The 24,394-nt window shown below is 49.2% G+C and overlaps 1 protein-coding gene across 1 annotated transcript in view; it reads right to left on the bottom strand.

Moving 5' to 3' along the window:
* Nucleotides 1-24,150, bottom strand: part of LOC119969217 (BEN domain-containing protein 2-like) — a 174,785-nt gene extending 150,635 nt beyond the window's left edge. Inside the window, exon 1 of the mRNA XM_038802528.1 lies at nt 23,983-24,150. Coding sequence (XP_038658456.1) covers nt 23,983-24,136 — 154 coding nt within the window. The 5' untranslated portion in view covers nt 24,137-24,150. The remainder of the gene's footprint in view (nt 1-23,982) is intronic.
* Nucleotides 24,151-24,394: the final 244 nt, after the last annotated feature.

The following is a 24,394-nucleotide window of genomic DNA, read 5'->3' as shown; positions in this document are numbered from 1 at the left end:
ATCTACCGGTTTTTGTGCAGCAGCTACTGTAATCTTGAGCCTGATGCAGGACGCCACATTCCAGAGGGGATCTGGGACATAAGTGAACAGAGCAAGCAACCATCTCTTTCTTCAACTAAACAGAATGAAAAATCCTTGGGCGGGATTCTCCCGTACCCGGCGGGGCGGGGGGTCCCGGCGGGATGGAGTGGCGTGAACCACTCCGGCGTTGACCCGCCCCAAAGGTGCGGAATCCTCCGCTCCTTCAGGGGCTAGGCCGGCGCCGGAGTGGTTTGTGCCCCGCCGGCCGGCGTGGAAGGCCATTGGTGCCAAGCCAGCCGGGGCCAAAGGGACACCGCCGGCCGGTGCTAGTCCGCGCATGCGCGGGAGCGTCAGCGGCTGTTGACATAGCCCCGCGCATGCGCGGGGGAGGGTCACCTACGCGCCGGCCATCGCGGAGGCTGACACGGTTGACGGGAAGGAAGAGTGCCCCCACTGCACAGGCCCGCCCGCGGATCGGTGGGCCCCGATTGCGGGCCAGGCCACCGTGGGGGCACCCCCTGGTGCCAGATCGCCCTGCGCCCCCCCAGGACCCTGGAGCCGGCCCGCACCGCAAGGTCCTGCCGGTAAGCGACCTAGTCTGATCCACGCAGGCGGGACCGGCAAATAAACAGCGGGACCTCGGCCCATTGTGGGCCTGAGAATTCGGGCAGCCTCGGGGCCCATTGAGTCGCGCCGGTCCCCGCCATTCTCCGAGGCGGGTGGCACAACTCACGCCTCGCCGACTTCTGGAGGGCCGGAGAATTCGGCGGCCGGCGGGGGCGGGATTCACGCCAACCTCCGGCGATTCTCCGGCCCGGCGTGGGGGGTCGGAGAATCTCGCCCCTTATGTTTCAAGCAGAGGCTAAGCCAGAAAGTGTAAGTTCAAACAGTTAATTCTATTTAAATTCAGAAAGTGAAGTAAAGAGAGGGAAAGGTAGATGGGGTTGAGTGAGAAACAGATAAAAGAGAAATACATTTTTAGTTTAATTTTTAAAAAATATCTCCAACAATAAAGGACTGAGACGCCACAGTTGTAAAAGTTAATTTTCAGTGCAGGGTGGTGCTTGGTTGTAATTAAGCCTTCTCACCTATTGAAAATCCCCTTAACACTTCAACAGATAAGCCCTATTTTTGTTTCCTGTGGCATGTTTAAGGAGCGTCTAACGGGTAAATGTCAGAACTTCATGATCTTCATGTACTTAAATGCCACATTTCTCAGTGTGGCACTGATGTAGTGAAATCCGTGGAGGAGCAGAACAAATCAAACGGTGAATTACACACTTATGTAGACCAAAAACCATGTCCAATTTACTTCTCAATAAATGTAAGCACTTATAGTCTCACCATTATACCTATCGCAAAATCCAAGCCTTTATTTATGCAAATTCTTTCATTTTCTTTCACTTTTTCTTTCATTTTCCTTCTTTTTCTGTATTTTCGTGTTATAAGCTATCTTTGAGATGTTGAACTAAATCCGAATATGACTACTCAGGTGGGCTTAAAAGCTCCCTTGGTCCTAATCAAAGAGGAGAAGCGGAATTGTCAGAAACTTCTAGTGATTATTTATCCCACAATAAACACTTTTAAAAACAGTGTTTGTGGGACTTTACCATATACAAACCCAATACTGTAGTTTGCCTATAAAATAGCAGTAGCCAAGATTTTCTAGCCTTTCCTTGGCGTGTACCTCAGTGGTGGGAGGCAGCCTGCCTGCCATTTTCCAGCCACAGGATCTTCTGATCCTGCCTCTATGAATGGGATTTCATTACACCCCACTCCGCCAGGAAACCCATGGCGGGGGTGTGCTGTCGGTGGGACTGGAAGATTCCACCAGCGCAAACAGCCGGAATATTCTATCCCGTGACTGCACTTCAAAAGTAACTCATTGGCTCTGATGTATTTTGGGACATTATAAGGACTTCGAATATAAGTTCTGTGAACATAAGTTCATTTTCTCTTTGCACGGAAAGCAAAAGTGTTTGCTGGCTGCATGACATTCAAGGATTGTCTTGAAGTTGTAGTTTTGATACAACTTAAATTTTGTCACATTTGACACTAGATACATAGATATATAGAAGATAGGAGCAGGACGAGGCCTTTTGGCCCTTCGAGCCTGCTTCGCCATTCATCACGATCATGGCTGATCATCCAACTCAATAGCCAAATCCTGCTTTCTCCCCATAGCCCTTGATCCCATTCTCCCGAAGTGCTATATCCAGCCGCCTCTTGAATATGTAACAAGTATGAGCATCAACTACTTCCTGTGGCAATGAATTCCACAGGCTCGCCACTTTTTGTGTGAAGAAATGTCTCCTTATCCCTGTCCGAAATGGTTTACCCTGAATCCTCAGACTGTGACCCCTGGTTCTGGACGCACTCATCTTCCCTGCATCTACCCTGTCTAGCCCTGTTAGAATTTTATAAGTCTCGAAGAGATCCCCCCTCATTCTTCTGAACTCCAGCGAGTACAATCCCAATTTAGCCAATCTCTCCTCATATGACAGTCCCGCCATCCCTGGAATCAGTCTGGTAAACCTTTGCTGCATTACCTCGAGAGCAAGGACATCCTTCCTCCGAGAAGGAGACCAAAACTGCACACAATACTCCAGGTGTGGCCTCACCAAGACCCTGTACAATTGCAGCAACACATCCCTGCTTCTATACTCGAAACCTCTCGCAATGAAGGCCAACATACCATTAGCCTTCTTTACCGCTGCTGCACTTGCATGCTTACCTTCAGCGAATGGTGCACGAGGACACCCAGCTCCCGCTGCACACTCTCCTCTCCCAATTTACAACCATTGAGGAGTAATCTGCCTTCCTGTTTTTGCATCGAAAGTGAATAACCTCACACATATCCAAATTATACTGCATCTGCCATTGGTTTGCCCACTCACCCAACATGTCCAGATCTTGCTGTAGGATCCCTGCATTCTCGTCACAATTCACCCTTCCACCTAACTTGGCATCATCTGCAAACTTTGAGATGTTACATTTTGTTCCCTCATCCAAATCATTAATATATATTGTGAATAGCTGGGGTCCCAGCACAGGTCCCTGTGGTACCCCTCTAGTTACTGCCTGCCAATTTGAAAAGGACCCATTAGTCCCTACTCTTTGTTTCCTCTCTGCCAACCAGTTTTCTATCCACTCAATACATTTCCCCCAATCTCATGCGCTTTAATTTTGCACAATAATCTCTTATGTGTGACTTTGTCAAACGCCTCCTGAAAGTCCAAATATACCACATCGACCGGCTCTCCCTTGTCAACTGTACTGGTTACATCTTCAGAGAATTCCAACAGATTTGTCAAGCATGGTTTTCCCTTCATAAATCCATGCTGACCCTGACTGATCCTGCCACTGCTTTCTAAATGTTCTGTTATAAAGTCCTTGAAAATGGATTCAAGCATTTTCCCCACTACCGATGTTAGACTTGCTGGTCTATAATTCCCTGCTTTCTCTCTCCCTCCCTTTTTGAATATTGAAGTGACATGAGCTACCCTCCAATCTGCAGGGACAGTTCCAGAGTCCATAGAATCCCGGAAGATGACCACCAATGCATCCACTATTTTCCGAGCCACCTCCTTAAGCACTCTGGGATGCAGATTCTCAGGCCCTGGGGATTTATCCACCTTCAAGCCCATCAATTTTCCCAGCACCATTTCTCTACTAATATTGGTCTCCCTCAGTTCTTCCCTTTCATTCTCCAACATTTCTGGTATCTGATTTGCGTCCTCTTTTGTGAAGACAGAGCAAAAGTATGTATTCAATTGCTCAGCCATTTCTTTGTCCCTTATTATGCATTCCCCTGTTTCTGTCTGTAGGGGGCCTACATTTATCTTTACCAATCTCTCTTCACATATCTATAGAAACTCTTAGCGTCAGTCTTTATGTTCCCTGCAAGCTTCCTTTCGTACTGTACTTTCCCCTTCTTAATCAATCCCTTTGTCCTTATTAGCTGAATTCTAAACTGCTCCCAATCCTCAGACCTATTTTTTTTCTTGGCCAATCTGTATGCTTCTTCCTCGGATCGGATACTGTTTCTAATTTCCTTTGTAAGCCATAGATTGACAATGACAATCGTTCATTTTTTAAAAATACAATGATTTATTAATTAGCAAATGATTCAGCTAACCTAATGTTCATGAATTTTACTTATTGCAGACTACTACAGAACATGACCAAAGATGGATCCTTTCGGGAGAAAATATATTTGTTTTCTTTATTTAACATATTTATCAAGGTTGTATTTTTAATTGCACCAACGTTGAGATACCACAAAGGGCAACCAAGTTCCTTAAATATTGTCATGAGAATGTCACTTGAAGAAATGTTTGTCTGCTCATGTTACTGCAGTGATGTCAGAGTGTGGGTGGAGCTGAGCTCTGGCTCTGCTTTTTAGTTTTACTTTGAGAAAAGCTTGGGTGTGTCTGTGGTTTTTTGGTTTTGTTTCAGTGTTGGAGCTGAGCCAGACAAAGCAGGTGCACTGTTGATCTCTCTGCCATGAAAATACTATCTCTAGATCATTTGGTGAATTCAGAATTATAAATGTTCTCAGTAGTGAATTTAAACCTGATGTGCCTCTGTTAAAAGGTGTTTCTTTTGTCTTCTGGATGTTGTTTGTGAATTTATTAAGGATTACTTAGTGTTGTATTTGATGTTCACTGTGTGCTTTAAAAAGGTTAACTTGAGTTCATGGAATAAACATTGTTTTGCTTTAAAAAGTACTTTTCCATTTCTGCTGTACCACATCTGTAGAGTGGACCATGTGCTCCCCATACCACAATCTATTAAAAGTTGTGGGTCAGGTGAACTTGATACACTTGGGGTTCTCTAAACCCTGGCCTATGACAATATATTGCTGCTCTCTCAATGGAACAGACATTTATCAAAAAGGTAGGGGTAGGATTTCCCATGGGAAACACATTCGGGAAGGTGCATCCTTTTGTGTACCCACTGTGTCGAAGTGTATTTATTCCCAAAACCTCCACCTATTTCATTAACATTCGCTGGTCATAAACAAGTGGAAGTCAGCTGAAAATATCAGGAGTTGAAGAAACCACCAAACTCACACAATATATTTCTTCTATTCAGTATGAAAATTAAATTATTGAGTCATTTAATCATCATTCATGCACATCACACACAACAAGTTCCTGAACGTGTAATATTGGAAGCATCTCACTTTTTAATGTGCTTCATTTTGATGCCATGAAAAATGCATTCAAAGAATAGACTATTCATCACAGGGCTCGATGAATGTACATTATTTTAGAAAGGTCAAAAATTTGGAATTTAATTTTGCACTCATTTTGAAACATGCATAATTGCAGGAAATTTCAGACCTGAAAATTTGCTTTATGTCAGGATTAATCCTGCCTCTAGACTGGAAATTCAACTCAAGGGTCTTCACCAACCTTGGATACTTTTGCCTGTGTTATTACCACTCAGAATAAAGGTCTGCAGCATCACACATATCTGGAGCTGGACTATTTTACTTTAGCAACAATTCTTTCCAATAAAAAGGCAAAAGTACCACTTCTGAGGAGTTCCAGCATGCTTTGCATGTCTTTTGATTGATGACTGCAGCTAAGCAGAATGTTCACAAAAGACAGTACCTGAAAGAACCTGCTTTTTACACTTCAGAACCTTTGTTTTGTTCAATGATTCATGCCACAGACCAAGATTTCATGTTCAAGTGAAGCGTAAGTGATCATTTTGTTTTTTGTCTCAAAGATAGCAGTCACAATGAGTTCCAAACACGACTTTGATCTTTCTGGGTATGAATATTTTAGAAAAATTGCAATGATACTTTTACTTGTAATACATTTATGATGCATTAAAACTGACACGTAGGGAAATGTGTTTTCAAACATGTTGAAACTAATACGCAAATAAAAATATCAGGGCACGTTTCCTTCTTTTCATCAATTCATTAGCTTGCATTTTCCTCTCGTCAAGACTTGAAGCAGGAAGAATGTTTCTCCAGCAGGGAGGTCACCCAGCAGGGAAAATGATTTAACTGACAGATGGTCACTACCTATTTATTTCCTCCCGCAAAAGGAAATGCTTCAATTCGAGACAGTCATTAATTTACCCTCCTGGGTAAGAATTCGCTAAGCTTGCTCAACTGAAATAAATGTAAATAGCCCCAAATTAAGGTAATGTAGCAGCCGTGAAACCCAGCTGTCGACTTGTTATGATAGAAACAGCCCTGCTCATGCAGCAAGGTTGTGACTTCACCGCAGTCCCACTGAAAAACCACCAGGACTGCTGTTCCTCAGGTGCAGGGTGAAGGCAATAATGGCTGTCCTGGGGGCAGTCTGGGGAAAGTGTGCTTATCTCAGGCAGGTTGCCAAGGCAACCACTGCTCCCATCTTGTTTCCTTTCAAAATGCTACCTTGCAACTCATCTAAACAGCTCTTGATTGGAGCAACGCAGAGGGATACTACCAATGCACTTCCCAAAAGGTACAGGTATCCGAACCCACTCTGCATTGCTAGTCAGATAAGATACCCTATTAAATGAACCCATTAACAAATGGTAAGCACGCTATCCACTCCAGATGCCTGCGTGTTACATGTTCATACAATCACGCAGAGTGGATACTGGTCTGGATACTTGGTTCAAACGCATCATCCCTCTTTATAACACCAAATGTTCCTGTTCTGCAAACATGCAAGAGAATGGTGCATACAGTTGTCTGCAGACAGCTGCAAAGCCACCACTGTTAACTCCACATGAGGAGTGGAAGATCCAGCGCACAGTGACAACTGAGGAAGTGCAGGAAGGTGAAACAGGACATAGCCATGCGCTCAAACATGTTTACCCCTCATTCTCCCAAAAAAAGTTCATTTGTGGCGGGTTTTTCAGGGAGTTTCCCATTGGCTCTGCCAGAGAGTTCCCCACCGCTATTCAATGACACTTAGTCACTTTTTTGGGCCCTGGGAACTTTCTCACCGGTTTTGCCCACACTTAGAATTTCTTTGAACACTGGGGAGCTGAACTCAGATCAGGCCCCCACACCCACCATCCTTGGGCAATTTTACCCCAATACACATGGACATTACCCCACAACTCCCCAAGTGAGGACACCCCCTATGGGGACCCCTCTCTTCAGGCACCCTCAAGCCACCTTCTGGAACCTCACCGCCCCCCCCCCCCCTTTCCAGGACCCCTACCCATCACCCCCAATCTCCCGGAAGTCCCTACTTACCTGCCTTGTACACCCCCACACTTCAAAGCTCACCTCCACCCTCATTTCATGGGCATGGACCCCCTCAGGCCCTGGCCTTTGGCAATGCTATCCTGGCACCTGGGCACCCTTACATTGGCACCGAGGCATAGCTCCAGTCAGCTTGGAAGTGCCAAGGTGTCAGTGCCAAGGCGCCAGCTGGGCAGTGCCATGGTGCTCATGTTCCAGGGGGAGGGTCAGGTGGCCACCCTTCACTGACCCTGACCACCCAGGGGTCTCCAATGGCCCGAGACACCCCCACGTTCTTGTGGGCCAGCACTGGTTGGCGCCCAGCTGCAGCCTCCCTGGGGAGGCCGGAGAATCGAGGGAGGCCAGTCTATCCCGGGTATGTAGGTCTTTAGTAGGTTTAAGACTTACTTCCGCGAACGCCATTTGGTCCCACCGCTTTTAGGTGTTGTTCCGAATCTGTCGCTTTGTGGGGCTTGAGTGAATCCTGCGAAGTACGGAGCTGCCAGGCGGAAGGCACTCCCGGGATTCATCGGCCGCATTGTGCTCTTGCTTAAACGTAACGTAGCCAGAGAATTGTGCCCAGCAGTGGGGAACTCGTCACAGAGCGAGGGAGAAACCCTCAGAAAAACCCGCCACAAATTACACTTAGAGTGCGATTTAACGGAAGGGTTTCTAAGTGTGGTAGCAAGCGGGAACTGCTGCATTTCCTGACGGTCGGCCAGGTGAGGCCTTCACCAGTATCAAACATTAATTGGCTCATTTAACAAAGCCACATGGGCTTCGTGCTGCAAAGGATTGTCCCGGCAGTTGATTTGTGTCCATCCGATTCCCGCTAACAAGGGGGAGCAGCACTTAAACCCCCATTCCGCAGAGCAAACCACAGACAGCATGCAGCCATGCGACCGCGCAGACCAGCTCCACAATTCGGTGATGCTGACCTAGCCAGAATATTGGACATGGTCCAAATGGGATGCCGTGTTCCCCCGCGAGGTTCAGAAGGTCAGCCACAAGGCAGCCAATATCGCCTGGGAGGAAGTGGCAGTGGCTGTCAGCTCAGGGAGGGTCACCAGGAGGACCAGCACCCAGTGCTGCAAGAAGATCAACAACCTCCACCGGGCCACATGGGCGAGTTTGCACCGGCCCCGCCTGTTCCCACCCCCACCGCACCATAGCATACCAGGGCCCACTGTCCAGCAGTGGTGCCCATGCCTGCCCCCTCCCCCTACCACCCAGATGTCCTGTCACACGTGAGTTGTTAATGCCAAACGGAATGATCCTTCCCTCCCACTGACCAAATGTTCATTTTCCTGCAGGATCTCCATTTGAGAACACCTCGAAGGGGACGTCCAAGGAGACCACCATCGATGCGTCACAGCTGTTATCCCCACCCTCCACCAGCACAGAGTCACACACCTCTGTGGCTGATAGTAGTGGTCAGGTTCCGGAGGCACATTTTTGTGAGCACCACACAGTTGCTGATGCACATTAGGTGGAGGCAGTAACATCCACGGGAGACAGCAGGGCTCAACTGGGCCCCAGTCAGGTGTGGAGCCTCTGGACCAGGTTTACCTAGAGCTGATTCAGTCAATAAGGTGTGGCTGTGGATTCAGAGGGGGTTGTCAGCGACACTCCAGCAGGTACATAGCCAATTGGAGGAATCCTAAAAGCGATGCTTGGCACTGAGAGCAACATTGCGAGGGTGGCGACCGCAGTGGAGAGCCTGGTGCACGCGTCAGTAGCATGGGTCAGTTAGTGACGGCATGGTTGAGTGCCTTGACAGCATGTCCGACTCGCTGGGGGAGGTGTCCAAGCCTCAGGTGGACTTTCCGAGGAGCTGCGGAACATGTCTCACTCTCAGGTGGGCATTGCCGAAGCACTCTAGAGTATGTCCCCGGTTGCAGGGGGATATGTCCCGGGACTTTGACGGAGCGCTCCAGAGCATGTCCCAATCACTGAGGAGCATCACTGAGGGCGTCGACACCATGGTGCAGACATTGGGGAGCTGCCAGGGTTGGCAGAGCCAGATCCACAAGAGCACCTGGAGCTCAATTCAGCTGCCCCACCGTCCTGAGGTGACACCCAGGGCCCTATGGGCACCGACCAGGAGGAGGAGGCGCTGGATGCCAACCCAGAACCTACCTATGGGGCAGCAACGGTGGCCACCAGGTCCCCCCCCCCCCGGAGGCATGTGCCACCGACCCCAGGACCCCCGAGGAGGCCCAGCAGGGACACCAAAGGCCATGGGGCACGGTAATCTGTGATGTGCATCCTGGGGACACGCCTAGACATAGCGGCAGAGCATGGAATGCTAAGCAGGTCGAGGATCAGAGAGAGGGCACCGAGGGGGTAATGTGGCACCATCAGGGGCTAGGATCAGTTAGTGTCACAACTGTGCATCATTAAAACATGCTGCACCCGAGACACGTTATTTTGCAATGCGGGCCGATCTCCAAGCCCCTGCCCCAGCTCCCCAGGCATGATGGCCTTGGATTCTTCTAGCCTGCTACCCCTCCCTCCCCCCACCGCCAAGACTTGGAAGTGATGGGTGTAAGCGAGCATTCAGCAGGGAGACAGGAGTCAGACTATGACATAGATTGAGGAGCACCAGAGCTCAGCTCACAGCAGGTTATCATCACCCTCTTGCCCTTGACAGTGACATGTTGACAGTGCCAGCACAGGCCTATCACCCTGAAGTGATGTAACACAGACTCTGAGAGGGTGGGACAGGGTGGTTGGGTGGTGGGTGGGTTGGGCCAGAATGGAGGAACGGATGTGGTGGAACGGTGGGTGGGAGGGTGACGGACGAAGCAACATCCTATGTGAAGCGGGTGAGGATGGGGTCTTCGTCCCGCCCTCTGGGCATGCTGTACCCTCGCCGCTGTTGCCAGTCTTCCAGCCCTTCATGGTCCGGTGGCTCGTCATCCTCATAGGTGGCGGCAAGCCCCTCCCTCCTCCACGTCCAGCATGCTACCCTGCTGCTGTGCCCGGTTGTGGAGGGCATAGCAGAGCACCACAAAGCGGGCGTCCTTCTGGGAGGGGGGGGGGGGGGGGGGGGGGGGGGGGGGAGAATACTGCAGTGCACCACCAGAGTGATTGAGACATCGAGACCACATTTTGAGCAGTCCGATGCTCCGCTCCATGACAGCCGCAATGGCCAGTGAGAGCGGATATCCTCCTCCTCCACGTGGTGCCACGTCCACAAAGACATGACACAGGTGTCGCAGTGTCCCCTTGTTAAAAACACGCAGTCGGTCATCTGCTCAAAAGACTAATGATGCCTCAGCACCTTGGGCTGTTGCTGGCCTCCCCCTCTGATTCCCTCCCTGTCCTAATGGGGAGCCGGATCCTCAGGGTGTGGGGTGGGGCTCTGCATGGGCTGCCACCTCGAGCTTCTGCCGATGCTGCTGCTGGTTCCTTCTCCGACATCTGGCTGCCCAGCGTGCCAGCAGCACCGGGAGGGCCGATTCTGCAGGGTCCATCCCGGTAATGTCTGTAAGGAATTGGAGAGGGTGAGACTGACAACCAGCCATGGCTCCCAGCCTGGGACCCTCCAGCCCCCCATGGCTCTCCCCCCCCTCCCCCACCTCCCCATGGCTCCCCAGCCTCATGTCCCCTGCCATTCTTCAGGGTTCCATGCAGCCCATCCTGCCCCCCCCCCCCCCCCCCCCCCCCCCCCCCCGACGGCAGCGGGGGCTCCTGGGCACCAGACCCTTACCCCAGACACCCGCTGCTGACTTTACCTGGACCAGGCGCCAGTACCCTCACCAGTACACACACCCACCCTCTGGTCGCAGGAGTATCCCCAGTGCTGGGACCCAGCCCCTGGATGTTTGGATGTTGGCTGCTGCGTCTGTGGTGCTTCAGGCTCTGGTGTTCAGTCAAAGTGTTCAGGCCTCACGTTCTGATTGGGATGCTAAGCAATAACTCGCACCAACTCGCGACATGGCACGCCTACCCATGGGAATCCACTTAGCTGTGAAGTGTGCACTTTACTACGATTGCCAATTCCCTATTAGCAATAGCTTTCAGCCACACGGTCAAAGACTGCCATGATCAGTGGGAGTCTGTGGGACAGGTAGGCAGGAGCTGGAGTTGTCCCCGTTACACACGTCCCTGTTACGGGTACACATGATCCGGGAGGTGGCATGGCGGATCAGTGGGCGCAGAAACACCCACCACCCCCCGCAGCCCAGGACTTTCCACCTTCCATAAACTTCAGCCGGAATTCTCTGGTCGTCGGGATTCATTTTTCCCGCCGGCAGCACAGCCTGTGAGGTTCCCGGCGGTGTGGGGTGGTCTCAGTGGGATATGCCATTGACAAGCGGCATGAAGATAGAATCCCGCCACCAGCGAACGGCGCGCTGCCGAGAAACACGCGGCTGGGAAACTGGAGAATCCTGCCCCTCATGTAAAACTCTGCAGCTTGTATCCTAACCTGCGCCCATCACCTTTTTTGCTTGCTAATCTATATTGGCTCCCAGCTGGTCCACGTCCAAATTGTTACATTTCCATCCCAGTGTTCAAATCCCTCCATGGCCTCACTCCTCTCCATCTCGTTCATCCCCTTGGTATTCCTAAATCCTTGCATCTTGTGCATTCTTCACTCCTTTCCTCTCCCAACCACAGGAGGCATGTCTTCAGTCGTCTTACTCCCAAGTTTTGGAATTTCCTCCTTAAACACCTCTTTCCATCTCTCCTTCTTTAAAACATTCCTTAAAAGCTTAAGTCACCTGTCCTAATATCTCCTTCTTTGGCAAGACATCAATCTTTGTCATATCAGCGTCTCGGGACATTTTCTAAATTATAGGTGCTATATAAATGTTGTTGGTGGATTCAGAGGGTTTTACAGAAAAGTTGGGGCATTCAGCTATTAACTTGAAGGGACACTTCCTCTTTTAAGGCAACTATTCATGTGCTTCCATGCCAGCAAATAGTCTAACGGGGAATTTCCAGGTAAATGTAGCTACCTTTAAACTCAAGGTCAAATAGATAGCACGCGTAGCTGCTTGTAAATTTCAGGTACTTTAAGAGAGTGGCTGCTTTTTACCTTTCCTAGTTGCATTTTAACTTGCATGTAATATTTGCAAGGCCCCTTCCTGTTGATTCCCTTATTTCCTATTTATTTTACTTTGTCATTATCGTTTTTGGCCCAAGGATCTTTAATGGACATATCCCTTTAAGTCGAGCAGGGGAAGTGAGAAACTCAAAAGTTGCAAAATAGTACACTGTGCTATGGAGATTTAGATTTTGAACAAAAGAACTCCGGCTTTATGGCACCCGAAAGATTGGAGGGATTGGGTTTGATTGCTTGGCTGGTGGCCAATGGATTGACCAAGGACTGTATTCTGCCCGGCAACAGACAGCGATTGGGTCCTGCGAGGTGGGGTGTTTTCAGAAAACCCAGCAGAAAGCTCCTGGACACTTTCCAAGCTCCTGGACACCGTGTCTTTCTCTAGCTCTCTCTTTCTCCCAAATGTTTCCTGCCTGCCGCTTTGGAGTCTGCAGAGAAGTCTCAAGATCCTGATGAATCTATAGTGAAAACCATTACAGACTGAAAGCAGAGACATCCACCTGGAGGCCTAGACTGAAGAAAGATCTAACTGGAAAATGCCCATCTGAAACAGAGACTTTTATTATTTTACTTTTAATATTTTTTGTACATCCCTCTTTCCCCTCTGTTTGTCTGCTGTGTATATAGAGGGTGAGGCGAGATAAGGGGGTTTTGAAATTAAATAGTTTTAACCAGTTGCATTTGTTGCACACTTAATCATAGTTATTGTTGTTAATAAGTTAATTGTATATAAATTAACAAACCTGGTGACTATAGTTATTGCACAGCCAAAGACTTAGGATATTTTTAAAATTAAGAGTTAATTTCAACTGTGTTGCGACTCCGGGTCAAGTGGGGCTGGAATTGACTGCACGCCTGCCCAGGGTTGTAACATACTTTGCAATTACTCTTTGGAGCACAATGCTTAGAGTGTCTTATTCTAGAAAGCCAGTTGGCAAATGATAAAAGTGGAGCCAATCTTTAGACACTTTTGCATTTACAGAGTTACACATGACAAGCATGCGCCTCCTAAACTAACAATCACAGTTATAGTCTCTCTCCATTTATAAAGGCCGAAGCGAATCTCTAGTTCGTACCTGCATACAATTAAACAAAATTAATATTCAATTAATATAAAGTATTCTAGATGCAAAGATTACATGTGTAAATATCAAGGTAGAAAATTATACTGTATGGAAGATAGCCATTTCCCATTGGCTAAATCATCTTGCTTCATTTCCCATTGCACTCAAGTTCACACCCAATAGGAGGGCACAGCTTGAAATGAGTGCTGATTACTATGACATGAATCAACTCCTTGGGCAACAATTGCTGAAAAGTTTGGAAATACTGGAACTGAAGACATTGAAATGGGTGCCAAATGACTGCAATATGATATATCTATCATTGAATCTGTGATTTATGTATGTTCGAGCAAAATATCCATACATAAGGGCAAAATAGTAATAGCATTATAGGTTCATATGGGCTACAGTATCTCTTGTCAATGCTCCACTCTATTTCTGTAAAATTGAGGACTTTTAGACTTCAAATTGCAAGTTACTATCTTGGCCAGCATCAATCACTTAGTGAACGGTTCCAGGCAACCATGAGAGAAGGATTTCTGAAGCTCGTAGATGCCCACTATTTTTTGGTCACACAGGAAAACTCAACAGAGGACGCCTGGTACTGAGCCAGATCCATCGGGATTAGTCACAGATGCAGTTAATGGATCTATTGTACTGCATTCAGCTCATCAATTATCTATACAGCTATCGCATGTTACTCCCTCACCTAGGGGAACCAAGGTGAAGTTGACAACATGTCAGAAAGTAAGACAGGAGCAAAAAAAATCAATATGTACACCATGAACTGAAAAGCATAGAAGGAATGTTAATGTACTTTGAATTACTGTTCCTTGATTCTTTTGAAAGCAAAGCGGTAGATGCCCGAAAGCCAAGAAAGACAATGGCCAGGATTCTCCGGTCAGCGACGCCAAAATCGTGTTCGCCGATCGGCTGGAGAATCCCGGTTTCCGACAAAATAGGTGGCGGCGCCGCTTTTGCAATGCCCCGCCGCCTCCAAAGCGGCGTACGCCACAGGCCCTATTGATGGCCTCAGGACGTTGCCGGAGGCCTATCCCCCGATGCTCCGCCCCCAACCGGCTGAGTTCCCACTGGCATGGGTCTCTCATGCTCTTACCTGTCGGGAGCTCAGAGTGGCAGCTGCGTACTCAGTCCAGTGCCGCCACAGACGGGGCAGAGCCGATCCGCAGGCAGGGGGGGGGCGTACCCTGGCAGGGGCTGGGGGCCATGTTGGGGGGCAGTTCGGGGCTTGCAAGCTGGCCAAGGGGGGGGGGGGGGGGGCACTACTTCGCAGACCAGGTCCGAGCGCGTCCGGCAGCATGTTGTACAGCGCGGCCACTGCAGGCTGCCGCCGGGCACATGTGCGGCCACGGACCCAGCAATGTTCCGGGCCGTATCGGCAGCTAGAGCTGGATGTTCTACGCTGCTCGACTGCTAGCCCTCAACCAAGGATCGGTGGCCGTTTTGTGACGTATTTACGGCCCTGGTCCATGCACTACACGTGAACATCCTCCTGAACTTCTTCATCGAACCCCATCATGTTAGCTTTCTATTTTTTTTTTATCTCACATGTGTCTATCCAGCTTCCTTCGAAAAACATCTGTTATTTGCCTCAACTACTCCTTGCAATAGCGAGTTCTACATTCTAGTCACTAAAGACGTTTCTCCTGGATTTCATATTTGGTTTCTTAGTAACTACCATAATATATAGCGCCTAGTTCTGGTCTCACCTGCAACTCCAAACATCTTTTTTTTTTACCCTATCAAACTCTTTCAGAAACTTTAAAAACTTTTATCAGGTCACCCCTCAGCCTTCTCTTTTCAAGAAAAAGAGCCCCAGTCTGTTCAATCTTTACTGATCGGTTTAACTTCTCAGTTCTGGTATCATTGAAAAGATTTCCAGAGGCTATGTCCTTTTTATAGTGTGAGGACAACTGTTCACAATGCTCCAAGTGTCCAGTTTCACTAAAATTAGTATACAGGAAAATACACCTCAATGTGGTCAAAGGCTTTGTTCTTGCATGGAAAGTCGAATTGAAAGAACTGAGGATATCATACTTGTAGGACCAGTTTTTGTGGCCCAATAAGCACAAGCCCATAGCATTGCTGATGAGCCGAGCTGTCCCAAACACTGCTTTACCACTTTGCCTGAACTGCCAACTGTTGATCAGCCATGGACCGGATGATAACAGTTGAACACCAGGATATGATTGCTTTGTTATCACTGCTCTTGGTTTGTCTCCTCCGCCTGTTCCACTGCAACATATCCATTGGTCACTACACCCTCTCAGACAGAATATCCTGTATACTATTCCCTTTATTCACTGATGTGAATAGTATTTCAATAACTTCCTTTTTCAGTAACTCAACAGTCCGATGTGAAATGAAATATTCGACTGTTTGCTCTGATTTTGCAGATATGGAATGCAGAAGAACTTGGTTATTAATGATACTGTCCGTAAAAAGACAAAAGGGACGAGTGGGCGGCACGGTAGCACAGTGGTTGGCACTGTTGCTTCACAGCTCCAGGGTCCCAGGTTCGATTCCCGGCTTGGGTCACTGTCTGTGCATAGTCACTGTCTGTGTGGAGTCTGCACATTCTCCCCGTGTCTGCGTGCGTTTGTTCCGGGTGCTCCTGTTTTCTCCCACAAGTCCCGAAAGACGTGTTGTTAGGTGAATTGGACAGTCTGAATTCTCCCTCAGTGGACCCGAACAGGCAGTGGAATATGGCGACTGAGGGCTTTTATCAGTAACTTCATTGCAGTGTTAATGTCAGTCTACATGTGACAATAATGAAGATTATTATTATTATTCTCGATCCGCGTTGCACCCTACGCAAATCCCAATATGTCGGGAGAATCCCGGGGGAGACCCAAAATGGGATTTGCACCGGGCGCCAGTTTCCGATGCTTCTTGCCCACTCCAGGTGGCATGATCTTGTTCACGCCAACTTAAATCGTGATCTGAATATGCAGGGTCGGTTTTGAACCAGATTCTCCCGGCTCCTGCAATTTTCCTACCTCCCGGCGCAACATGAAGCCAGTGCAAATCACTGCTAGTCTTCTCAAATGGACACCAGACGTGATGACCACGCCTCCCATACCGTTGCTGCCGAAACATCCCCTGTGACATTTATCCCTAAATAGTTCTGGATGGCCTCCCTCACCCGCCCGCACACCTCTTCATCCGCTAATAGTCATACATCCAATCTCCATTGCAGACACTGACCCCCCTCCTTGCTCACCCGTAAACCCACCCAGTGTGGGGCATGGTCCGGCACAACAATCGCCGAACGCGCAGCATCCACCACCCCCGCCAGCAAAGCCCTGTTCAAAATGAAAAAAAATCCATCCGGGAGTACACTTTATACACATGAGAGAAAAAAGAAAACTACTTCCCCCTTGGTCATCCGAAACTCCACGGATCTACCCCTCCCATCTGTTCCATAAACCCTTTTAGTTCCTTTGCCACGACTGGTACCCTCTCTGTCCTTGAACTCAACCGATCCAACTCAGATCTATAACTGTATTGAAGCCCTCCCTCCGTGATCAGCTTATGTGAGTCCAGGTCCGGAATCTTCTCGTAAACTCCGCGCCATTCCAGTTTGACGCACAGATATTCACTAATATCCCCGGCATCCCCTCTAGCTTCCCACTCACCATAACGTACCTACCCCCTCAAATGAGATCCACTTATTGGTCAAGATCGCTACCCGCTTGGTTTTAGAGTCTAGCCCAGAATGAAATACCTTCCCAACCCATCCCTTCCTCAGCCTAGTCTGATCCACTACTACCCTCAGGTGTGTCTCCTGTAACATTGCCACGTCCACCTTCAAACACTTCAAATGCGCAAACACACGAGCCCTCTTGACGGCCCATTCAGCCCTCTCACGTTCCATTTGATCAGCCTGGTCAGGGGGCACCCCTGCCACCTCACCCGGCCGATCAACCATAACCCTTCTTAGGGCAGCCTCCAGCCCACATCCTACACCTCCTCAAGCCCACCCTCGGGTGGGCACCGTCATCGAACCCCAATCTGTCTCCAAGCACCAGTCCCTCCCCTGTCAGCAGATCAATAACCCCATCTCTTCCCTCCCCCCTTCAATATCACCCTCCCCCCACAACAAAAACACAATGCCAACCCCCTTAACAAACTGATAACCTGCTCATCCCCCACTGCGCTTCCGTAAGCTAGCCCACCCAGTTAGCCTGGTAGTCCCCGTCCATGGTGCCAAGCATCCTACCCCCCACTGATCTCCCTCCCCCCCCCACTCGAACATACATATACAAAACATCACAATCCCCAACAAACACAAAGAAGAAAATTCCACCCACCCTCCCCCATTAAGAACAACGTTAACCTGCAAATCAAACGGGGCAACGGCCCAAAGTCAGTGGGAAATAATACATACAAAACCAGAAGAAAAAATTAATTTAGCAGCATATCAAGAACACAACTACTCGCCCCCAAGTTCAACGTCCTCCATCATCGGCCAGTCCCCTGTCCTTTACAAAGTTCATAGCCTCATCTGGCAATCCAAAATAAAGTTCCTGGTACTGATAATGAGGCGATCCGAAATAAAGTTGTGGTAGTAACCACTGCTGTATATATTAGGGTATGTATGGTAGGGCCTGTACTACAGGTACCCCCCGTCTACAGGTAGTCCCTGCCTGCTGGCTCCGCCTATAAATATGTGTGCTCCCCGTACAGCAGCCATTTCGCCAGCTGCTGAGGAGGCCACACATCTTAGTGTAATAAAGCCTCAGTTGTATTCAACTATCGTCTTTGTGCAATTGATCATGCATCAAAAGTTCCTGGTACTCATAAGTGACTTACAAACGTGCTGTGTACAGCATGCCGAACTTCACTCCCTTCTTACTTGCCCTTCTTTTGGCCAGTTCCGCACCCAAGTCCTGGTAAATACGCAGCTTGTTGCCTTCCCATATCCAGCTCCTCGTCTGCCTGGCTCACCTCAAGATCTGTTACTTGGCCAGGAACTGGTGCATTCATACCTCAGTGGCTCATTCCTTAGCGGCTTCCTCATAAGCGCTCTATGCGCCCTGTCCACCTCCAAGGGTTGAGCAAACGCACCTTCCCCCAGCAGCTTCTCGAACATATGCGCCATGTATGTCCCTGCGTCTGATCCCTTGCTGCCCTCCAGATGGCCAACAATCCTCAGGTTCTGCCTGTGCAGCCTGTTCTCCAAATCCTCCACTTTCTCCTGCAGCCTCTTCTGGTGGTCCTTCGTCAACCCCACCTCCATCGCCATCGCAGTTAGCTGCTCCTCGTGCCCAGCAATTGCCTCTTCCACCTTCTGGATCCCCTGGCCCTGGGCTTCCAATCTCTGCTCCACACGGTCAAGCCCAGTTTTAATGAGATCCAGGTATCCCTTTCTTTGCTGAGTAAAGCTCTCCTGGAGAAAGGCCACCAACTGCTCCATTGACCACTGGGCCGGCAGTTTCGGTCCCTGACCCTCCGCCATATTTTCCTGTGCTGCAGACTCCACTCCCGTCTTCAACTACTTCTGGTCCACAAATCCATTCACTGGTGTGGAATCCTTCTCCTCTACTTCACCAGTGTCCTGTTGTGTCGGTCAAATCCACTGTAAATCGGGCGGAAAGGACCCAAAGGTCCACCACGAGCGGGAGCTACCAAATCAGTGACCACTCACTCCATGACTGCCACTGGAAGTCCACAGGAGCATTATTAAACAAAATCTGTCATTGAGCCCCAGAAAAGGATATTTGGACAGGTGACCAAAATATTGATCAGAGGCAGGTTTTGTGAAACATTTTATAAGAGTGAATTAGAGTGGCAGAGAGGTTAGGGGTTAAGGGAGGTATGGTGGTGGAGAGCTCCAGAGCTTAGGGCAGTGATGGGCAACCGAGACTGGTGGGTGGGATACATGAGTGGCCCTCCTTCATCTCAGTGAGCCACAAGATTGAAATCAGGTTGGTTCCCTTACCCTGACCCCATGAATAATATTGAATACATTTAACACACATTAAATATTTCATAACAAGTTATAGAAAATGCTTCATCATTTATATATTAGAATTAGCATGAACTTCAAATGATAAAAAACAAAATAAATATTTACATTTTTGACACAGAGGGAGGGCACAGCTCTCACAGTCAATGTTAAAAACAATTAGCATGCACCTCACTTCATTTGTCCTTGCCTTACGTGCGTATCACTTCAGTCATACCAGTTGGAAAGAAATTATGCAGACAGAAATCAGCAGAATGTGGCAACCCGGAGCATGGACAACGGTCAACAAAATGTCGTGTGGGCTGCACTCAGGACCCAGGTGGGCCACATGTGATCCCCAGGCCGCAGGTTGCCCATCACTGGCTCAGGGCCGAGGCAACTGAAGGATTGTGCAAATGGCCAGAACTAGAGCGGCACCGACATATTGCAGAGTTAGAGGAGATTACAGAGAAAGGAAGGTCTGAAACCCTGGAGGGATTTGAAAACAAGGATGAGACTATTAAAAGTGAGGTACTGCTGGACCAGGAGCAAACACTGGTCAGCAGGCACAGCGGTGAGGAGTGATAGTAACTTAGTGTGAATTTGGAAAGCTCGCAAAGTTTTAGATTATTTCACCTTTAAGGGAGGGTGAAAAGAAAGAAAAGACAAACTTTCATTTATATAGCTTTTCTCGACTTCCCAAAGTGCTTCACAGTCAGTGAAGTGTAATCCCTGTTACAATGTAGGAAATGTGACAGCCAATCTGCACACAGTCAGCTCCCACAACACCAATGTGATAATGTCCAGGTGATTGCATTATTGAAGTGATGTTGATTCTGAATAAATATTGGACACCGCGGATAATTCCCCTGCTCTTCAAATTAATGTAATAGGATATGGGCTGGATTCTCCGATCTCCCAGCTGCATGCCGTTGGCCGAGGACGGGATTCTCTACTCCCGATGCTTGCCAATGGGATTTCCCATTGAAACACCCCACGCCGCCAGGAAACCCACAGGTCGGGGTGTGGTGCCGGCGGGAAAAGAGAATTCCGACAACCTGAGCAATAGATAGGGGGCTGGATTTTGCGATCCTGAGGCTAAGTGTTGACGCCGTTCGAAACGGCGTTGCGTTTCTCGACGGCGTCAACACGGCCTCAGGATCAGCAATTCTGGCCCCTACAGGTTCCAGCACTGCACTGGAGCGGTTCGCGCCGCGCCAGCTGCTGATCCCGGCATCAACTGGGCGCTGTGGGATCCGTGCATGCGCAGTGGCACCGGCGCCAATGCACACATGTGCAGTGGCTTCCTTCAACGTGCCGGCCCCGACTCAACATGGTGCAGGACTACAAGGGCTGGCATGGAGGAAAGGAGGCCACCAGCCAGAGAGGCCGGCCCGCCAGTCGGCGGGACCCGATCGCGGGCCAGGCCACATCGGAGCTCGGAGCCCCCCCCCCCCCGCCATCCCCCGGGGTCGGACCCATCCTTCTCCTCCCGCAGGCCGGCCCCGGACCTTCAACGCTGCAGTCCCGCCGCCGTGGTCCCGTCGGCCACTCGGCCCATCCCGGGCCGAGAACTGACGGGCCTGCCGCATAGAGCGGCCCCCGACCAGCGCCGTGCCAACCTCACCGGCGGCAATGGCGCCGTCGGGACGGCGTGGCGCGATTTACGCCAGTTGCAGGGATTCTCCGGCCCAGCCCCTGGCTGGGAGGATCCCGCCCAGGGTCCTGTTAACATCCTACTCGAAAGACAGCGGGCTGGATTCTCTGACTTTGAAGCTATGTCCTCATGCCGGTGTGTGAACGGTGCCGTTTTCCGACTGAAAACTTTGCGCAAAAAGGCCACCGATCCTCCGTTTGGCTGGGGACTAGCAGTCGAGAAGCATAGAGCACCTGGCTCTAGCTGCCGATATGGCCCGGAGATTTGCCATATCCGTGGGCGTGCATTCGCATGGCTGCCTGCAGCGGCCGCGCCGTGCAACATGGTTGATTTAGCTCACTGGGCTAAATCGCTGGCTTTTAAAGCAGACCAAGCAGGCCAGCAGCACGGTTCGATTCCCTATCAGCCTCCCCAGACAGGCGCCGGAATGTGGCGACTAGGGGCTTTTCACAGTAACTTCATTGAAGCCTACTCGTGACAATAATTTTCATTTCACATGGTGCCGATCGCTCGCGGACCCGGCCTGCGAAATATTTGCCCCCTTTGGCTGGCTCGCGAGCCCCGTTCCACCCCCACTAGTGACCCCAGCCCCTGTCAAAGTTCCCCCTGCCGGTGGATCGGCCCACCCCAACAGTGGCGGTGTTGGACTGAGTCCGCATCCGCCATGCCGAGTTCCCGACGGATGATAGCACACGTGACCGACGCCATCGGGAACTCGGCCGGTCAGGGGTGGTGGAGTATCGGGGGGTGGGCCTCAGGCAATCACCTAGAGTATGCCACTTTGGAGGGGCAGAGCATCGCCAAAGTGCCGCCACCTGCATTCGGTCAAAAACGGGTATTCCCCGGCCGATCACTGAATACGATTTTGGTGTCGGCGACCGGAGAATCCCGCCCAGCACCTCTGACAGTATAGCACTCAGTACTGCACTGAAGTGCCAGCCTAGATTTGTGTGGTCGATTATCTGGAGTGGGATTTGAACCTTCTACCTACCTACTGATTCAGAGGCAAATGTTATGCCAACTGAGCCAAGGCTGACATGGCGGCATGCAGGTGAGGAGAGCATTGTATCAGTTGAGTCCAGAGGTAACAAAAGCATGCAAGAGAATTTCAACAATAAACGAGCTGAGGCAATGATGAAGATGGCTGTTGCTATAGAGATGGAAGTAGGTGGTTTTAGGGACACAGAGACTATGAGGTTGGTGGCTTACCTCAAGTCAAGTTTGACACCAAAGTTGACAACAATCTGATGAAGCTTCAGGGTGATCAGGGTGGCAAGGAAACAGCTTGTATGTAAACCCCATTAAAGGAGTTCAAATGTGGAGTTATAGGAAAGATTAGGACAGATTTGGAAACAACCCATTCAAGGATTTTGGAGCAGAAAGGAAGGTTGGAGATGATGTGGTAGTTTCTGGGATAGAGGGAGAAAGGTGATGATAGCAGATTTGAAGGGGATGGGACCAGTGCCTGATGAGCAGGAACTGTGAACAATATCATTTAATATGGGGTTCGAGAGTGAAGTTGAGCAGAGATAGGAGAAAAATAGAGAAAATAATTTTCTCTCTTGACTATATTTTGCCACCTATGCCTTCCCACCCAGCGAACTTTATTTGTACAATGTTGAAAGCCCGTAATCATAACAAGTTACTTTGAGTATGCGACATTTGTCTGAACATAATAAAAGCATTGAGGTCTGCATTTAAAACTGAAATCTTTCCATATAGGGATATAGGGACTGGATTCCTGTTTGTTTCAATTTGCAAACGAAAGCAGACGATAAACAAATAAAACACAGTCGATACCAGATTTATCTTTACAAACCAGAACAGTACCAGGGGTCCCAGGTTTGACTCCCCGCTGGGTCACTGTCTGTGCGGAGTCTGCACGTTCTCCCCGTGTCTGTGTGGGTTTCCTCCCAGAGTCCAAAAATGTGCAGGTTAGGTGGATTGGCCATGCTAAATTGCCCTTAGTGTCCAAAAAGGTTAGGAAGGGTTATTGGGTTACAGAAGTGAGGGCTTAAATGGGTCAGTGCAGACTCGATGGGCCGAATGGCCTCCTTCTGCACTGTATGTTCTATGAACACCCTATTTGGCTATTTTAGCCTAATCTAACCACTGTTAAAATAGTCCTTTAGTACGTTCTACTGATAATTTACCATATTTTATTAATCGCTACTTTTTTTCAGAGGAGAGTCGAACTCTCCACCTAATCCGATTTTTAATCTTTTTTTAAAAAGTGCCTTCTGTAAACTGAGTTTGTAGCTGAGACGTTTGCCTTCTGGAATAACCCAACGTTTAAGAAAGCACACTGAAATTCACCAATGTCCACTCCCAAATCAAAACCCACATCAGCAATTTAAAAAAAAAACTTTGATTACAACTTTAGTGCAGCAGTCCGTGTACAACATATCAGCACCAGGCTGATTGGGAAGTCAGGGTGGGGAGGAGGTGGTTCAGCGGGAAGGGAGGAAGGTGCAGTGGGCGAGGAGGAGGAGGCCTCAGGTAAACGTTTGCCGCAGAGGGAGAGAAAGTGGAGCCGTCAGGTCGCCGAGAAAGTAAACAAAAACAGAAACACGAATTGCGTCAGCTGAATATGCCGAGTCCCCGGCGTCAATCAGAAATAAATAATAAATTGCAATTAAGTTTCTTCCCGACGGTTTTGAAGTCAGCCAGCTTTCCTCCAATAGGGGGCGGGAGAGAGAGGTAGGCATTTTTTTTTTTCCACGACCTCTTGTAAATTTTCTTTTTGTTTACTCCTTTAGTTTGCATTTGAAACGTTGTATTTTGCAAAGTATAGAATGCTGCACTGGCGACGGTTCTGGGTTTGAGAGCAGGGAGCTCAAGTCTTGAGCCCTTGGGCTCCAATCCAGACGCTTTTGGACAAATGGCCAAAAGCATCAGCGTTTCCGACGGTCTGATCTCATTGACAAGACAAACCATTACAAACTAGCGACGGCGGCTGTCCAAAAACCCTTCACTCACACACTCACTCACCCACAGTCTGTGGGAGGCTCATACTCCATCCGTCAGCCCCGGGGAAGGGAGGGGGGGCAAGTTGCCGACCAAACGATGGCTGCTTCTCTCTGGTGCTGATGGCGCTGGCGCCGGCTTCCTCAGCCCCAATCCCTGTGAAGGGAGATGAGCACATTCATCAGCTTTCTCGCGAGGAGACATTGCCGTCTGCAAACATCAGAGGCGGAAGGAAACATGCAAAGGAGCAGCCAAACTACGAACCCCCAAACACACAACTTAGCCTCCTCTCCAAATAAACTGCCCCAAATACACAATTATAACAATACACAGCTCCCTCCAAATTCCCCTAGTACACAACTGCCTCAATACATTTCTCTCTCCAAATAAGCAACTATCCTCACACAAATATACAACAACCTCAGTACACATATCT

This window comes from Scyliorhinus canicula, chromosome 7 (assembly GCF_902713615.1).
Source record: "Scyliorhinus canicula chromosome 7, sScyCan1.1, whole genome shotgun sequence".
Taxonomy (NCBI): Eukaryota; Metazoa; Chordata; class Chondrichthyes; order Carcharhiniformes; family Scyliorhinidae; genus Scyliorhinus; species Scyliorhinus canicula.
Note: the sequence above shows the minus strand (reverse complement) of the source record. Positions and strands in the feature narration are given on the sequence as shown.